This window comes from Trypanosoma brucei, chromosome 10, assembly GCF_000002445.2.
Source record: "Trypanosoma brucei brucei TREU927 chromosome 10, whole genome shotgun sequence".
NCBI classification, from domain to species: Eukaryota; Euglenozoa; class Kinetoplastea; order Trypanosomatida; family Trypanosomatidae; genus Trypanosoma; species Trypanosoma brucei.
Window position 1 is genome coordinate 1083999 of NC_007283.1, and position 17392 is coordinate 1101390.

General features: G+C 48.2%; 6 protein-coding genes across 6 annotated transcripts, besides 3 other annotated features; all 6 read right to left on the bottom strand.

The window, feature by feature from the left end:
- Nucleotides 1–406: 406 nt before the first annotated feature.
- On the bottom strand, nt 407–1204 carry Tb10.70.3150 (hypothetical protein, conserved; the record flags this gene model as incomplete). Its single annotated transcript, XM_817568.1, has 1 exon — nt 407–1204. The coding sequence occupies one exon, from the start codon at nt 1202–1204 to the stop codon at nt 407–409; it is 798 nt and encodes a 265-aa protein (XP_822661.1).
- A 647-nt stretch (nt 1205–1851) lies between these two features.
- Nucleotides 1852–2073, bottom strand: Tb10.70.3125 (hypothetical protein, conserved; the record flags this gene model as incomplete). The annotated part of the gene is made up of 1 exon (XM_817569.1): nt 1852–2073. One exon carries the CDS (start codon nt 2071–2073, stop codon nt 1852–1854), a length of 222 nt encoding a protein of 73 aa, XP_822662.1.
- A 95-nt stretch (nt 2074–2168) lies between these two features.
- Nucleotides 2169–2189: a microsatellite.
- Nucleotides 2190–2418: 229 nt separating this feature from the next.
- Tb10.70.3120 (hypothetical protein, unlikely) lies at nt 2419–2817 on the bottom strand (the record flags this gene model as incomplete). Its single annotated transcript, XM_817570.1, has 1 exon — nt 2419–2817. One exon carries the CDS (start codon nt 2815–2817, stop codon nt 2419–2421), a length of 399 nt encoding a protein of 132 aa, XP_822663.1.
- A 1073-nt stretch (nt 2818–3890) lies between these two features.
- Nucleotides 3891–5054, bottom strand: Tb10.70.3100 (hypothetical protein, conserved; the record flags this gene model as incomplete). The annotated part of the gene is made up of 1 exon (XM_817571.1): nt 3891–5054. The coding sequence occupies one exon, from the start codon at nt 5052–5054 to the stop codon at nt 3891–3893; it is 1164 nt and encodes a 387-aa protein (XP_822664.1).
- A 483-nt stretch (nt 5055–5537) lies between these two features.
- Tb10.70.3090 (hypothetical protein, conserved) lies at nt 5538–13157 on the bottom strand (the record flags this gene model as incomplete). Its single annotated transcript, XM_817572.1, has 1 exon — nt 5538–13157. One exon carries the CDS (start codon nt 13155–13157, stop codon nt 5538–5540), a length of 7620 nt encoding a protein of 2539 aa, XP_822665.1.
- Nucleotides 13158–14352: 1195 nt separating this feature from the next.
- Nucleotides 14353–14406: a sequence feature (GA-rich).
- An 852-nt stretch (nt 14407–15258) lies between these two features.
- Tb10.70.3070 (hypothetical protein, conserved) lies at nt 15259–16002 on the bottom strand (the record flags this gene model as incomplete). The annotated part of the gene is made up of 1 exon (XM_817573.1): nt 15259–16002. One exon carries the CDS (start codon nt 16000–16002, stop codon nt 15259–15261), a length of 744 nt encoding a protein of 247 aa, XP_822666.1.
- Nucleotides 16003–16182: 180 nt separating this feature from the next.
- Nucleotides 16183–16216: a sequence feature (AT_rich).
- Nucleotides 16217–17392: the final 1176 nt, after the last annotated feature.

The following is a 17392-nucleotide window of genomic DNA, read 5'->3' on the forward strand; positions in this document are numbered from 1 at the left end:
AACTGCAGGCGGTTGTGGCGAACAGTTCTTGACGCCGTTAGTTCCCTCATGAGAAACAACACAGCGGCTCGTGCTGCAACACGCTGTCACTTTCGGTGAAAGTATATGACAAACGGAGAATCTACGCAACGAAAACCATATGCGGGAAGACGAAGATCCGGTGGTTGGCAAAGAAGCACCTGCCGACAGGTGGGCACAGGAAACAAATAGCAAGTAATGCAAAGCAAGACTAAGGCTTGCGGTGCACTAAAACAATGAATCGGAACTTAAAATGTGGGGCGCGCTCACGTACAGAAGCACAGTCGAGGCACGGACCCACTATCTATACTTAACAAACTGTCCCCTTCCTTCAACTCTTCTCTGCACTTCCCCTGATCGTTCACCGAACAGTAGCTTCCCTACACCCTCACTTGCCCAGGTCTGACTTCTGCGGGTTATTCTCAACAGAAGACTTCAACTCAGCAATGAGGTCGTCGGCAGTCTTTCCACTATACCGCTTGCCAGGTTGCATGCGCTGTAGATCCTTGTCAACTGCGAACCGCTTGTTAAGGAACTTTTTCAACATATCCCCGCGCGCTTTTTCAAGATCGTCCCGAATGCGGTCCTTTCTCTCCTTATATGCCGCTGTCTCCCGGGCCATGCGCTCCGTATCCATACGCTTCAGCTCTGCCATTTCCTCCTGTGTAAGAGCCTTCTTTCGCTTATCAAAGTCTTCACGCACCACCTGTTCCCACGGGCTATTGTACCCGAGGCCCTCCCTTCCAATGTTTTGGTCCTCACGTGCAACTTTCTTTACCTGTTCCGGATCCAACTCCCAGAAACGCCACTCATTCCACTTCTGTGCCGTCTCCAACTCACGCCAGGTGACTTGCAGGATGTATTCAACAGGCCAACCCCAAAAATATCGCTTCTCAAGGGTGCACCAGTCATCCTGGCATTCCTTAATGCCATGGTTTACACGCTTCACCAGAGTCATGGCTATGTTGTAGTAAGTGGACTCTGGGGGAATGTCAGAGCTTGTCAGAAAGGCTTGCAGTTCACTCGCAGCAGCAAGCAACTTCGGCTTCCAAAGCGGCTCCACAGCTATGCCAGCTAAACCTGTCGTGGATTTGACAGGAAATGCACGGGGGATGTACTCATCGCTAATTGTCATCAAAATAGCTGTGCGCCTCAGTCCTGAAAGCAAAAATTGGGAGGAACGCATGGGGCCGCTACTAATAATTGATCCGCTACACTTCTACGGTGTTGGAAAAAAAAATCCCCCTAATTCTTCTGATCCGACTAATCCCTCAACTAACTTTTCGCACTGTTGCCGTTTAGGGTCCGATTTATTTTTTTTCTTCCGCCCACAACTTTTTTACGCGCAAACAACTCCCCGCAAACGTTATTCCTTTATTCTTACTACAAAAAAAAACTGAGGACCAAAGCAGTAAGGCAATGCACACTGACCCCGCTGCTTCCCAGAACTCAGTCGTCCCTAAAAGAAAATACTACTATTTATTAGACAGTCGAGGTAAATACGAAAGATCGATCGTGGTGACGGGCAGCAGAGCGCAAAGAATATGCAGACAAGACACCGAGCTGTGACCCTTTAAGCCACATCGACACATCACTCAGGCACCGTTGACAAAAATAAAAAAAACTAAACAAGCACAAATATGTAAATAACCGGATTCCACAACAAAAAAAAATCCAGAAAATACAAAGGAAGGGAAAACGACGACAACAAGCCTAAAAAAGAAGAGTGCTTTTGCGACACGGTGTTTTAGACCATTTCGACCACCCGAGTTGGAGCAGGAGAAAAAGGAAGAAGCACTTCGAGCAGCAAACATTGCAATGTTATTCCCACCATCAATACACAAACAGCATTCGCACAGCCACAACAATGCAGCCTGTCGCAACCCACAAGGAGAGGCGGTCTCCGACAACACTGCACTTGTAAAGAAACTTACGGTGTAACTCTGTGTGATCACGATGAAACAAAGTAGGGCTGTACTGCCGCAAATATGTTGCCGTGCATATAATTAGAAGCAAGACATACGCGGCTGCCTCGATGTCGAAGAATACGCTCATGGAGTGACTCCCTTCAGGTGCAAAGGTGCTTCTATCTTTCTTTTTAGAGCACTGCAGACCTTGCTACCCTTGCTACACGTACCACCACAGTGCTTCACACACACACACACACACACGTGCGTTTGTATGTATGTTCTGTTGGTGCCAAATTAAAAATGGTGATTCTCAGGACAATGATTTCTTGCACCTCAGCTCCCGTAATGCGGTACACCTATCAAACAGTGATCGTCGCTCTGATAAAAGTGAGTTGCTCTCATGTACGCAGAAAGTGAAGATAAACAGGAAAGTGAATGAACATTTTCGGCTACTAGTAACAAAATTTATAATGACGGGGCCACCGCAGGATTACAGAATGAGTAATGCGGCCATGACGCAGAACCCGATCCCGGGAAACAAGTGAAAAGATAAGGAAAACACTGCTACAGGTAAGTCGAATGGGGGGAAAAAATAGGGTTCCAAGCACACAACACATAAGCGTACCAAGGTCCCCCAGCGTAGATATGCAATCACGTTGCTTCTACATGAAGGAGATAAGCGCCACACCAACTTTCCACAGGGACACCGAACTCCGTGCACGCAACGCAAATTAGACACGGAAACGCTGCTGAAGATCATAATTTTGGTGCTATGAGAATCTGCTGGAGCAGGTTGATTGGTTGACGGCTTCAAGTCACTCAGCACCAGGACGGTCTGTTCGGAAAAAAAAGGGGGGGAAGAAAAACCGGCGTTGTAACATCGGGGCATCTCCAAAGTCGTAGCGAACGAGATACAGGGAGCAGCTTCAACGTGACTGCTGCGAGTTTGCGTTATCCACCGAAACGGTTTGCCCTTCAAGACGCTGCTCTGTTCATAAAAATCACCCACAAAAAAACCCTGGTAAAGATAAGACCACTCAGCATATCCAAAGGAACAAGAAGAATGGATGAAAACCCTCTTACCCGTGGTGAATGGAACCACAGTGCTCTTCTTGTTTTACCAACTACAGGCGTTACGCTGCGCAAACATACTCGCAGGTTTCACCTTCCCTCCCTCCCCTTCTCAGGTTGTACTCGCACAACACAAAGACAGTTTACACCTCTCTTACTTGCATCTACCGACCTCTTATCTGCCAAACTCCTCCTCCATCTTATCAACAGCACACACCGTGTCCGATAAACTGCCGCCACCGTTTGCTCTCACGTACGCGCGACGAATGGAGTCATACTACGATTTACTGTATTCCCTAATTTTGGCACAAAATTTTTCAGCAATAACAAAACAACGGGAACCTCAGGTGAAGCTCTTAAAGATCTCCCAAATGGTGTTCGATCAGAAAAATGAACGCGCAGACACACAGTGGATATTCCAAGCAAAAAAAAAAACGGAAATAACGTGGAACATTCCACAGCAAAACGTCTTCTGATTAACAAAATCCCTACGGAGAATAAACATCCATATGCACGGAAGGCACCCGCACTTGCAAGCAGACACAGGGAAAAACATTTTGCTCTCTTTGTTATTTATTTCAATAATAGAAGGTTAGAAGCTATCAAAAGAAAGCAAGCTACATGGGAGAACTTGGCGCCATCTCAATATCGTTCCCATACTTTGTATTGCAGTGATGACTGCTGCTGCAACCAAAAAAAAAAAGGTACTCCTTGAACTGCTGGGTCGACGTTGTTATATTGGTGGGAAAGACGCTTGTAAAATAAATGCGTCTAATCAGCTGCCCACACTCAGGCTTTTATCCTACAGTACCACCGCAAAGGACACAGGCACATCGTCCCTGCTAACGCAAGGATGGTGCGAGAAACGAAAGCAGTGACACATCCGGGTAATCACCGTTTTTTCAGTCGTGGGATTTCATAACGACATGTGGGACAGCAGTTGCTGCGTCTGAGCCACGGTATTATGCAACTGTGGTGAGACACATGCCCACATGCAATCTCATGAACTTCTGCTCCGTCAACGAGTTGTTCAAGACATACGGGGCACTTTTCTGCATTGTCAGGGTTTGCATTACCGCGCCTTGTAGCCCCCGACCTCTTGGCCGCATTATAAGTGGTGCGCTTCAACCCGCGTAGTTGAGCTTCGGGAAGCCCAGTCTTCTCCGCATTATCGTCAAGTCTTAGTAAGTTCTCATATGAAAAGTCATCAATCTCCCACCCACCACCTGCTCCACGAGAGCCGTTACCGTTTCCACCTCTCGGATCACCTCTGCCCGTGCCTTCATCAGAGCTAGAAATGTAGAGAATGCGGCGGGGAACACCAGTAATGATATCAAAATCTGATCCACTTCTGTTGTTATTCCTTGTTCGCGTTGCGGGAGGCCCAGACCATTCATCAACCTGCACTGCGACTTGTGGTCGCTGGCCATTCACAGACTGAGCCGCCACCATAACACGCCGTACTTGAACCCCGGAATTCGGACCTCTTTGAACTGAGCGCTGTTGAGTAACTGACGTTACCTCATTACCGTGTAAAACCCTCGCTGACGCGGTCCCACCCATGGCATTCATTGCGTCGGAACGCCCCTCTGAAAAAAAATCATTGAACGCAGACACCATCGAGAGTTGAGCTTGGAGCATCTCGTTTGCTATCCCAGACAGTGCACTGAAAATATTTCCATCGGCGCGTACAAGTTGCTGCGATGTTTGTGGTCGCAACTGCGTATGGTGGCTATTGGGGTGAGAGCGGTTCAGCGAGCGCCTCTCCGATTCCTGCCTAACCTCACGCAGCTCCGGAACCCTCGTTGCTCTGCGGACATCAGGCGCACCGCTCCCGGGGGACGCTGTTGATTGAACCAGTCGACGCTCCGCAACTGTAGGGGCGCCCATGTCTTCCGGTAGCGGCCAATCCATCAGCATTGCCCGGCGAGGCGCCGCATTCCTAAGTGCAGCCCGTTCAATATTTCTCTGAGCAGTGATGTGTGGAGGAACCGCATTCTCCCAATCAACACCGTCGTTCATGTTACTGAAGTTTAAGCCCCTGAAAAAAGACATTTTGCTTATATTAGTCTCAGCTGTTGCTACTTTGGGTATTATCGCGTTTCTACTGTTATCCTTTTAACCAAAGAATACGCAAAGGGTGGTGTAATGTTAAGAAGTTAAATGATACGAGAATGGTGACGAGTGTCTCTTACCAAGGCAAGCGTATATTCGGATTGAAGGGGTGGCAGCACAAGCTTTTCAAGCATCATATAAATTTACTTTGTTGGTGGTGCCGTCACCAATAGCCGCCACCACACAGCGGCATAGTGGGGAGATTGGTCAAAACATATACACACAGCAGGGGAACAATACTGCGTCGACAACAAATAACAGCGAAAGGGACTACTGAAACGGGGGTAACGCATGACACTACCAGCGGGGACCAAAGCAGCGCGATTCCAAATAAAAACCTGCAACACCTAAGAGACCAGGAAAAGATGCAAATACAGCACACACCTCGACTCTTGCAGGTGTTCTGTTCTACCGCCACACAACTTAAAATGACGGGGCCCTTGGAAGTGGAGGTGGTAAATCACTGTCTAGTGAAGGAAGCGGCTGTACACAGCGGCGGTCTTCAGTTCCATGGACGTCACCAGAGTCTTTCTGCTGGGATTCAGAGTACGGCCAGGTGTCACCCTCCTGCACACTGCTTACGTCCTTAAAACGTTGTCTAAGTTCTTGAACCTCAGTCCGGTACCTCTCCGCAGTTAATTCAGCAGCTTGTAACCTTTTCTGCAATCTCGCCTGTTGCTCCGACATGGCGCTTCCTCCCATGGAAGAATCTAAGAGACGCCTCGACAACTTCTCGGATTGCTCGAGAAGCTGCTTTTCTCTGGATCGGAGCTCCCTTAGTTCACGCACAAGGTCCATATGTTTGGCTACGCTAACAGTTTTCGACTTCAGGACAGAATTCTCCTGTTGAAGGCGCTCTACTACAACTTTCATATTCTCCACCAAAGTCTCAAGTGCCTCCACGCGACCACGCTCTTTATGCGCCCCTCCAACCCTCATATTAATGGAATCTGCCTTGAGGACGTCATCGAGGTGGCGTTCAAGGCGTGATACCTTCAGTTGCAAAGCCTCCCGCTCAAATCGAAGGTCGAGAATAATACCATTCTTCTCCAGCAGCTCCCGTTCAAGGGAATTTTGATCACTGGGCTTCATACTAGTTAACACGTTGAGCGCCGGCGCAGTAACGGCTGTTGTCGGTATTACCTGATAACGATTTAGTTCAACTGTCAAGCGTTGATTTTCAGCTATTAGCTCCGCAACACGTTGTTCTAAACTACGGAACCTCACCTCGTTCTCGACTCTTAGCTCCCTCTGCAGAGACTCAATCACTGCTTCCAGCTTCAACACAGCACGCTTACTGGCACGCACGCCCGCTGGAGAGGTGGGCTGAATACAGTCAGGGGTGTTAACTTGTCGTCTGCGCAGTTCCTCGAGCTCCTTCTTATAGAAGTCAATCTGTTGCGCTGCATCGTCAAGGCTATCCAGGCGACTCTTTAACATCTCCACTTGACGTTGCAACTCCTCATTCTCCTTAATTTTGGCCTCCATTTGCTGGATGAGCTGTGTGTTTGATCCTGCTGCTGCCTGTAACAGTGGAGAAACAAGAGCAGAGGGGTTGGAGAAGTGACCTTTTTCCACTCCGGATGGCCGGTGGTGCCTCTTCCCCCTTTCATCGAGGGATTGGTGAAGAATGGCGGTCTCCCGAACCGCACCGAGTTCCCGAGTCTCAAGTTCCTTCCTGGTGCTGAGCAATTGAGAGCGAAGGGTGTTATTGATGTCACGTTCACCGCGAAGCTGCTCGCTGACATCTTTTAAGTCACGGGCCTGGCGACTCACTAACGCGCGCAGCGACGATATTTCGTTCAGATTGTCTCGCTGTGCTCCCTCAACCTCACTGCGCGCAACGGCTGCCACCTGGGATTGGTCAATGACGTGAGATCCTACAACAGGAGTTGCACTACAATTAGTGCAGTCGGCTAAGGCTGGATGAAGTAGAGGCTCCCTTGGAGACTTCATAACTTCCAAAGGTCGCCCTTCCAAGTAGCCTCGTTGGCATAACTCCTGACCCTCACGTCGTTGCTGTTGCACTTTCCACGGCACCTCGGCAAGAACCTCACCCTCCCCATTCTCCTGAACTGTCTGAAGAACCTGCGTTCCTCTCTCGTGTGAAGCCTGCATCCTCTTCGGTGACCGCCGTCCCTGCAACGACACCTTAGAGGGTTGTGCAGCTAGTTCCCGCTTCAGTCGCAAAATTTCATGCTCCTTCTCCTGGAGCTGAAGATGAAGTTCGTACGCCAGTTGCTGAACTTCCTCATGCTTCCTAAGAGTTTCTTCTTCACGACGAACCTTCTCCTCGAGTTCCTTCTGAATAGACTGTAACCGCAGGTTGACGCTCTTTAGATGCTCACTGGACTCTTGCTGAATGTTTCCCATCCGCTGTGCCAACGCCATCTCATGTTGGTGCTTACGGGAAATGCTATCACGTTCCTGCGCTTCATCAACAAGTCTCTGCTTCAGCAGGTTCGTCGCTATGATGAGTTTTTCATTCTGCTCTTCCATATGGTGGATGTCCGCGTTCAATCTTTCGTTCATCGCAACAAGCCTTCGCGCCCTCTCCACGTCGTTCTGTTGCTTTATAATTTCTTCACGCAACGAGTCTAGTTGCTCTCGCCACTTATCGGTATCCGTCTGCAACCGCCGAGCTTCTCGTCTCTCTTCGTCCAACTTTTCTCGGGCTTCTGCAAGCTGTGTTTCTAGGAATGAGAGTTGAGCCCGCAGTTCAGTCTCTACCACACCTGGCTTCGCTGCTTTTGCTGCTACAACACTTTTGAGAACACCTCCCTGTTCCACTGTAAGATTTCGTGCCTCGTACAACTGCTGGGCCAGCAAATCCCTTTCAGTGTGCGCCCGCTGCAATTCGTCGGTGAGGGCGAGCTCCCGCTGGCGTAAGTTTGCTATTACAACACTTTGGTCATCTATGATGTCAACAGCAGGTGTCGCACCTGATGGCGGCACCTGTGGCGTCCGGTGTGAGTGCTGCCTTTCCACTTCAGTTGGGCATCCAGATACCGAAGGAAAATGCTGCTGTTGCCGTCGGGCATCCGCTACCTGGTCACTGAGTCGCGACTCCAACATTATGTTAGCAGTCCTCGCGTTTCTCAACTCCGCCCTAAGGCGAAGTACTTCTTTCGTGAGTACAGCGACGTGCTCAGACACCCCACTGGCTGGTTCCCCCGCATCGGGTAGTTGGGCGCCGTATTCGTACTGCTCAGCTGCACCGTTGATTGCCTCACGGAAACGTTCAACCATGGCGCTGTTTTCCTTGAAAAGTCGCTCATGCAAGCGTTCCATCCGCGTAGACTCTTCCACCTGGCACTCCAGGTATTTTCGGCGCTCTGCCTGCAGTTGTCCCTGCAACTGTTCAATGCACATGTCTTTGCTCTTCAGCATATCCTGTAAACACCTACTATGGTGCTCAGCAGCGCGATGTGACACCTCCGCTTGGGCTTCATGTGAACGAATTACACGCCTCTCGCGCTCTTCAGCCCGCTGCCGCTCATCATGCAACTGCTGCTGTACGTTCTGTAGCCGCTCGCGGAGTCTGCCGACCTCACCCTTTAGAGCATCATTCTCTGCAGTCACCTTCCGTGCTGCAATACCCTCCTCCTTCAACTGCTTTTTGAGAAGGTCACATTCATGCACTAGCACCCCTTGCTTTTCCATAACCTGATTGTACTCTCGAGCGGCCATATCAACAGCCTCGTGTTGATGTCGTTGACCGAAATCGCCCTGCTGGATGACGACAGCGGGGGATTCGGACTTACTGAAAACCGACTCTTTCAACTGTAAAAGATTTCTGAAAGCCTCCCCATCAGCGGCTGTAAGAGTGGTCCCGTTGAGCTCCAGGCGACTGATCTCCTCGGTCAGCTGCTGCACGTGCGTCTCCGCCCTTTTTAATTTCTGCTGGAGGAAACTACAATCCTCCCGCAACTCTACTATCTTCACATCTTTATCACGCACAGCGGACAAAGACGCCAGAAGCTTCGCATGAAGCGCATCCACACGCCCCTCCCCATCCTTAACTTTAAGGAGCTCCAGCTGCTGCTGCAACAGTGCTGCGTTGCCCCTTGCCTCTGCCAGCTGGGCCGCAAGCTCGCTCCGGATTGCCTGGGACCGTTCATTGTCAGTAATGGCATCCATAAGACGTTTGTGTAGTATTTCCGTACGATGGGGCGATAAGGCACCAGCAAAGCAGCGCTGTTCACTACGCACGTAGTCAACTACTGCCACCGTCTGCTCGACGTACTTCCTATATAAACGGAAGGCATTCAGTTTGTAGGTAGTCGCTTCGTTCACAGCAACCCTGAGATTCGCCTCCATGGCGTGAAGCTGCATCCGAGCTTGTTTGAGCTGAAGAACGGCCAACTCACTCTGACAACGAAGAGCTGAGTGTTGTCGGATAGCAGCTGAGACAAAGTCACTTAACCTCTGCGAATTCCCTGCATCGCGAACCAGTGAAAGCTCCTGCTTCGTAGCTTCCAACTCAATTTCAAGACGCTTACATTCCCCCTGCAAATCGAGTGAATAGTGAAGGACACCTAAATTAATGGACTTCAGCCTCGCAACCTCCCTCTCAAGTTGATAGATTTTACTTCCCTCCGACATGATTCCCCCTAGTTCTCGGTTATGTCCAATTGCTGCTCCCTCTTGTTGTTGCCTTTGTTCCTTTGCGACGCCGTTCTGCTGGTCTTGCGGGGTGCTGCAGACGGCCGGGACACCACTACCACTCGTACCAGTCCCGCTCCCAATTGAGTTATCTATATGTTCATGCAATAAGGCAAGCTCTCGTCGGGCGTCGCCAAGCTGAGCCTCTATGGTTGACACTTCTCGCTCTTTATCCTCACACCGTTTCATGTAGAGGTTGCACTTCTGCTGCCAAGTTGTGACCTCCGACTCCCAACGTGTAACCGACGAGATGACACCTCCGCCAACAACGGGACCATCCTTAACTTCGTTGGCCTCACTTACGGTATCGCGCAACCTCCGCAGACACTCCAGCTCGACTCGCTGCTCCTCTAATTTCTCCTCTATTACAATTCTATGTGCCCTTTGATTCTGCACCTCCAGGCGCAAAACTTTAAGCTCCTCGATATGTTCCATGTTACGATACACTCTCTGTAGGTGAAGAAGGTAAGTACTATCCTCCCTGAAGAGTCTACCACGCAAAATTCCTCCCAACCTTTGCTGCATCTCGTCAATGACGTCATTCTCGATACACACACTACTCGAGGACCGGGGGAGAACAAATCCTGTAGAAGTGTTCTCAAGTGCCTCCTTTAGTGATTTAAAGACAGTGTTAACATACTCACGCATGGACCGCTCAGACTTCGAGGCCTCCCCATGCATTTCCATAACACGACGCAGGCGCTGCAGGAGTTTGGTCTCGCGCTGCCTTAACAAGACAATCTTTTGAAGTAGTTCCCGAGTATTCACAGATTCCATACGCTGTATGGTGCCTTCCACATCCTTCAGAATGTTGGTACGCTCATTCAGTTTCTCTGTCAGTTCTCTATTCATTTCCTGCAGAGCAGCAACCTGGTTTCGGACGTCTTCCTGCTGAGAACTCGCCTCCGTGCACTTTCGCTTCATTTCCTCGTGTACGGCGTGCTGCTGGGAAAGTTGGTCCTTCATAACATCAACTGTGCTTTTCAAAGACGTGATGAGTTCGTCCTTCTTACGTAATTGATTCTCGAAGGTCCGTTTGAGGTAGTTTAGGGAACTGGAGCGGACAGGGGTGCCACAGTTACAACCCTCAGGAAAGGACGGTGGTGAGAAAGCACCCTCTGCGCTCGAAGGAATCCGGGAGGGGCCTAAGTTGTCTACTGCTCCTTCTTTGGTCTCCAGAATCTGCGGACTGTCTTCCACGGTGTCATCGAAGACCAGACCCTCAAAGAAGGCTGAGCGATACTTGTCACGCTCATCTAGAAGCATGTCTCTTTCGGCTGTAGTTGCGGCGAGTTGCTCCCGTAGAGTTGTTTGTGTGGCTGCGTTGTCCTTAATAGTGAGCTCGGACTGCTCTAAAAGCTGGAGGGCACTCTGAAGCTGTTCCCTCAAGCGTAATGTGTCTGCAGCACCTTCGCCATTTTCATCTGCTACCCGACTCGCCGCAATAATATCGACACGGTCGCGTAAGCGCTGTAGGGCAGACGCTGCCTCTACTGAGGAACTGAAGTCGGTTTTCCCCGAGAGTTCACGCAAAACCTCTTCCATTCGTTGTTTCACAAAATCATTAAAGTGTTCCATCTCCTTCCGCCTCAATCGAAGCTCCTGAAAGTACTTCTCTTTGTAATTTTCCTCCCCAGCCTCCTCAACGATTACCCTACCGACCTTCATCTGACCTACAATTTTGTCTAGCTGCTTCAGTTGCTCGGGGTTGAGACCGAGTTCCAGTCGTAGCTTAGTGTCAAGCAGCGGCTGAAGGCGAACTCTGTCCATCCAATGCCGTCGTTCGCGTTCTAACCAATCAACTTCCTCCTTAAGTGTGATAACCTCCGCCTTTAGCATCTCCACTTCACTACAATATAAGGTGGACCTCGGTCGCAGACGCTCGATTTCCTCCTGCGTAACACCAACTCGGATGCACAGTTCCTGTAGCGCGGAAGAAAACGTCAGGGAATCTGTCATCGCATTAAGCCGTTCTCGAAGTTGAGAATTTTCCTCACGAAGAAGCTCCAGAGTTCTGGTTGAAGTTTCAAGCTCACACCTGAGACGACGAAGTCCCTCATCGCCCCGTTCATAATTTTTGATAAGACGATTGATCCTGACAATTTCTTCCTCACGGGCTTCGGCTCGGAGCTCCATCTGTTGCAACTCCACTGAAAGACGGTCATTTTCCTGCTGAAGACGTTGAATGTCTGCCACGAGGATCTGCGTATCACGTTCCTCTATGTTTGCCTTCAAACGAAACGGCCCCGTCTCGGCAAGGTTAGAAGAGTTTCTAGCTGATGGTGAAGAGCGTTTGGCGGTACCACCACTCTGCATTGCCCCAAACCCGAGGCTGCTGTTCGACATCGGCAGATTTTTCCCCATGTCGTGGCGTTTGTCGTCATCTTCCCTTAGATGGCTTGGACAGCGCTGCCGCTCTACTACAACCTGTGTTGCCCGACGGTCAATATCCCGTTGCTTGCGGCTAAGTTCGTCGGTTAGTATCTGGACTCGGTTACGCTCCTCATCCACAACCTCGTGGTGAAGCTTTTGTAACTCTGTCATATCCTTCAGAGCTTCCATCTCTCGCTGCTCACAAAGCTCCTCGGCACGGTTACGTAGCTGAATGAGATTATGGTTTTCCAACTGCAATTCACGCACTTTTTGGCGCAATCGTTTTAGCTCTGATTCATCGTCTTGTAGTCTGTCTACCTCCGAACGACGTGTCTCCCTCAACATTTCCTTTACGCTGTTGTGCTTTTCTATAACTCGCTTATGTTTGGCCACGAGATGCTTGTACTCCAACTGCAGTTTTGCATTTTCTTGCACAACACTAGCTTTCTCACCCTCACAAAACTGGGCAGTGCGCCGAAGTTGCTCGTTCTCATGCTTGAGACGATCTAACTCTCTAGCGTGTTTATCATATTTTTCTGTGATGTGCCTCACCCCATGCCCCCCACTCAATTCGACACCTCGTGGGGAACGCATACCACAGACGCCTGCCTGGTTTTCCTCGTGCCGAAACGCCACTTTAAAGTACTCGTTTTCCTTAAAGAGTTGCGTCACGCGGTTGCGACAAGCTTCATCAGTGTCACAAACAGTTTGGACCACGTGTTGAAGGAACCCGTTCTCTTGCTGAAAACGATCTTCATTGTCAAGATAAACCTTTGCCATAATACGCAATAAACGCATGATAGCAACCGCACACTGTCGATCGGCGAAGTGTTTATCATCCTTGTTCCAATAAACTTTTGAGACTCCCTCAGCGAACTGCCGTAAGTCCCGTGGGTTTACCACCTTTTCCCATTCATCGATTGGGAGCGACAATATGAATGACCAATCAACCTCAGGGTACGAAGCGTAAGGGCTCTCAGCTGTTAAAGCCGACGAAGAATTCATAACTGAAAGGGGGAAAGCCTCCTATGTCCACAACCCGCGCTCGCAACCAACCACCCGAGATGTAGGTATATGTTGTCGGGCGTGCAGGTGAATTCTACCCCACCCAACTTTCCAACTCCTATACAAGTCAGATGACGCGATACTGAGTAAGCTGGTTCAGAGATGGGAAAGAAGCCACACATATGCAATATGCTAACGCATACAGAAGACAAATGCATTTGTCAAAAAAAAAAAAAAATGCAATCAGACAATTTATGTGAACAGTCCTTTTCAGGGAAGCAAAAAAGTGACTAGAATGGAAACGTTATCGAAAAGAAACGAAAAGCCGAAGAGCACTCGGCAAACAAACACCTTCTGTATATGCATAATATGCGCAGGGGTAGACCTCGCCGACTGAATTCACCCCCTTTACCGATATAATGTCAACTCAGATTCGGCTTCCAACAGGATACGAAACCTCCCTTAAAGTGTGCTGAAACCTTCATGACAGACGACGACACAAAAAAAAAAAAAAGACATTCTACTTGTCATCATCAGGAAGCTTTGAAACTCCCCCGTCATACAACACCATTCTTCCTTCAATTAAGAACACGGTGCTATTGTTCAACGTAAACGACATCCTCCTATTCCACTTGAACGACACGATGACGCGGATTCCCAACACGCGCAGTCCACAAGTGTCAGTCACAAGAACGGCATAGGTTTAATCCAGCAAGTGCATACAAAAACACACTTAGCTTTACCATTTTGTATCTTGCATTGAATATAACCCTACAACAAAAGTTTTTCAAAATAGGGGGAAAATGCAAGTGTAAAAAAAATATGTACAAAGACACGATAAAAGTAGCCTCAAATTAAAAAAAAAATAAACTCATGATCAGACGTGTTGCCATCGACATGCAGATATAGCAATATAGATATTTTTCTTTCCAGCACCTCTTACCACCTTTCTTGACAACGTTTATATCTTAGTAGCACCTTCAGTCTTTTGAATATAGCGTCACCCATTAAGAATAAACCAGAGGAATAGTTCGTGGGAGACCGGCTCTTCACTGACGGTGGCAGCAAAAATCCTGCTACCCAAACGAGGAAGTAGATCACATATTAGTAAACGCAAGAGGCTCTATTGTTTAAAAACTGTTCCAAGCACAACAAGTTTGTACTACAAGTCAGACCTCTTCCCCCTCCCCCCGGAAAAGAAAAAAGAAAAAAGAAAAAGAACAACAGTAAGGGAAAAGAAAGAGGGAAAACTCAAACACATTACCCCCTTCACACGAACACGCACACAGAGACACGCAAAAAGGAGGCGCTTTCATCAGCCGGAAGAAGAAAGACAGGGAACCTTCGTCACCATCCATTCCACGGTGATCCGGCATTTCCATTTTTAGAATGTATTACATATGGGTCCCCACCTTCCTGTGGATGGACGAAGCAAGCTAGTTCACCACAGACGTGAGACAAGGTAAAACACCTGCAGCGCTTGGCGTCAGCATTGAAAATGAAGTTCTGCACGCGATACGCACATTGCCATTACCTCTCCTTCTCTACGTTGCCTCTTTGGCAAGCTCACCCATGTGTGTATTTCAGCGCAAGCAACGCCATGCCATCCATCCGACAGTCTTTCTGGTCCTTTTTTTTTTTTTGCGTTGTTATTTACTTACCTCTAACTACCTCGTCTGGTTTACATCAAACAGTGCCGTCCTCCACTCTTTTTTATCTCCACCCTGCAAGTGTTGTTATCACGGACACGTCCTTTTCACTTCACGCTGTCCTCTTACTCTTGTTTTCTCTCTTTATACAGACCACGTCCTTTTTTTTCTTCTCTTACAGCCCCGCACAGAAAATGCCTCAGTGAAGCCAGCAAGCAAAAAACAAGACAACCCCGACACCAACTAGCAACTTTCATAGCATCGCCTTTCCCCCTTCTTTCGTCCATAGAATGTTCACTTAGATAATATAAATTGTAGGAAGTTAATCAGTTTTAGATCGCGCAATCCCCTATAACACCATCTCCTTTCCGTATTTTATCATTCGTCCCCACATGTTGGAGGAGTATCACCCAATTCAAGTAATTGAATGCGCCCTCGCTCCGTCATATTTTTTAGCATTGCAATGACGCTAAGTCCCGATTGACGCGCACGTGCTCACCCGGTTTCCATACAGACGTGTCAAGTCTGTAAACGTCAATAAAATCACCCACGTCAGTTTGGATTGGACCATGCTTCAACATGTCACAAGAAGAAATGAATTGCGGAACGGTCATGCCGCTGTCGCAAAGTCTCCGAACGAGTTCCTGGAGGGCGTGGATGGTGTTGTCGGCACTTTCCCCTCCTTCATAGTCTTCCACAAGTATCCCATTCTGTTGATGGCCCCTAATACAATCAGGGGTGTTTTCGATTATCAGAACCATCTCAAGCGGCCTTCCAAGAACAGCTAAATCCTTCTGATAACCAGCACAGCCGGTAAACCATTTACTGTGTCGGTAGATGCAATGAGAAACAACCCTGTCCTTGTCGATGTTTCGAATGATCGCCTGAGCATATGCACGTAAACCTGCCGTCCAAACGACGACCTCCACACATTTTTCCTTGCACAACTGGAAGAACTCATCAAGCCCTGGCCTCGCGTAAAGAGGGCCTTCGCGAGCATAAACAAGAGTTTCATCCAAGTCCAATGCTAGGGTAAGTTTGCCGTTGTATCTGGGATCTTGATCAGGAAGCACCCATCTGCTGTTCATCTCCTGATTCATCGAGGGCGCACGTTGCCGAGTCCTTCGCAACGCTGCACATTGGTACTCCTGCTTAAATGAAGCACCACGAATTCTTTGGCGAGGGACAGTAGACATAGCCACAGATAACGTAATGAAATTGATAATCACTGGCACAGATAAGAAATTCCCAAGGGGAAACAGTACCCTCCTAACCTGCAAACACTGACAAGTGCTCTTTGTGTCGCTCACCTACTCTTCAATATCAAGTTAACATCAATAAAATATGTAACATACGAAGCGTCGGGACCGAAAGTCAAATATATATATATATATATTATCATTATTATAACAGTGTTAATTATGCCAGAAACACTGCATCCCTCGAAAATTTGCAACCGAGTAGCGGAGTTTTCAAGAACGAAAAATCTAATAACAGTTTCACACAAAAAAATCATAACAACGTATCATACAAAACAATCAAGAAATAAAAGAAAACAACATTCATTTCGTTAAAGTTTGCTTTGGTGATTAATATATTAACAATGGAGTAAATGAAACTGTACATCGAAATAAACCCCACCATTTATGGGTGAACGATAAGTCTACTCATCAAAACATAATAACCAATGCCTCAGGGTTGGGTAAGTACAATATATACTTTCACACCTCCTCACCGGGGACTGAATGAACTAAACGATCGTTACTCCATCCCACCTTCACGTAACAGCCAAACGGAAATTCATCGGCATAAGCTAAAGCTGTTATTGCTAACGTGGAGCCTGCAGATAGCAAATCAACCGCTAAAACCCCAAAAAGATCACCGTCAGATAAGGCCTAACACAAGACCATACCATGCCTGCGGAGCACGTGTTCGAAAGTAGATGACAGCTACATTTTCTAAACCACCTGATATCTACATACATGACATCGTCCACATTCACATGCACGAAAAATGATCAGCGACAACACGGTCCCAACAGCGCGGAACCAAAGGCCCAAAGATGTCTAACAGGAAAAAAGGTTTATTACGGTCAAAAGAAGCAAGACAATACTGGTGAAAAAATAGGGCGTGACATCAATCCTACAAACGTATAAATATCGAGGCGGCACCTTTAAGCAATAAAAGGGTGGCTTCGGTGAAAATACACATCATTGTTTCGCCGGACAAACATGCTAACTTAGCACGCACACGCGCTCATACACACATAGGCATGTCGGCCCAGTATAAACAAGCAGACATCGGTTGTTCCGGGTAAAATGTTTATAATCAAATATGAAAAAAAATAAACGAAACATGGAAAGGAGGGTCCTGAGATAAAATTCGTCTCAACAAAGACCCATCCACCAAGCTCCCGAATGCACTATGTAACAGAGTTACTCTAGTTACCGGCACGCGTGCTTACACGAATGTTACGTCCATCCTTTTGAGTAGTTACTCACAAAGAAGACGACACCTCCACAGCACCCAGCCGGGAAATAACGGGGTCAAGATAAATAGAGATGCTTAATTTTGAGCGGGCATGAG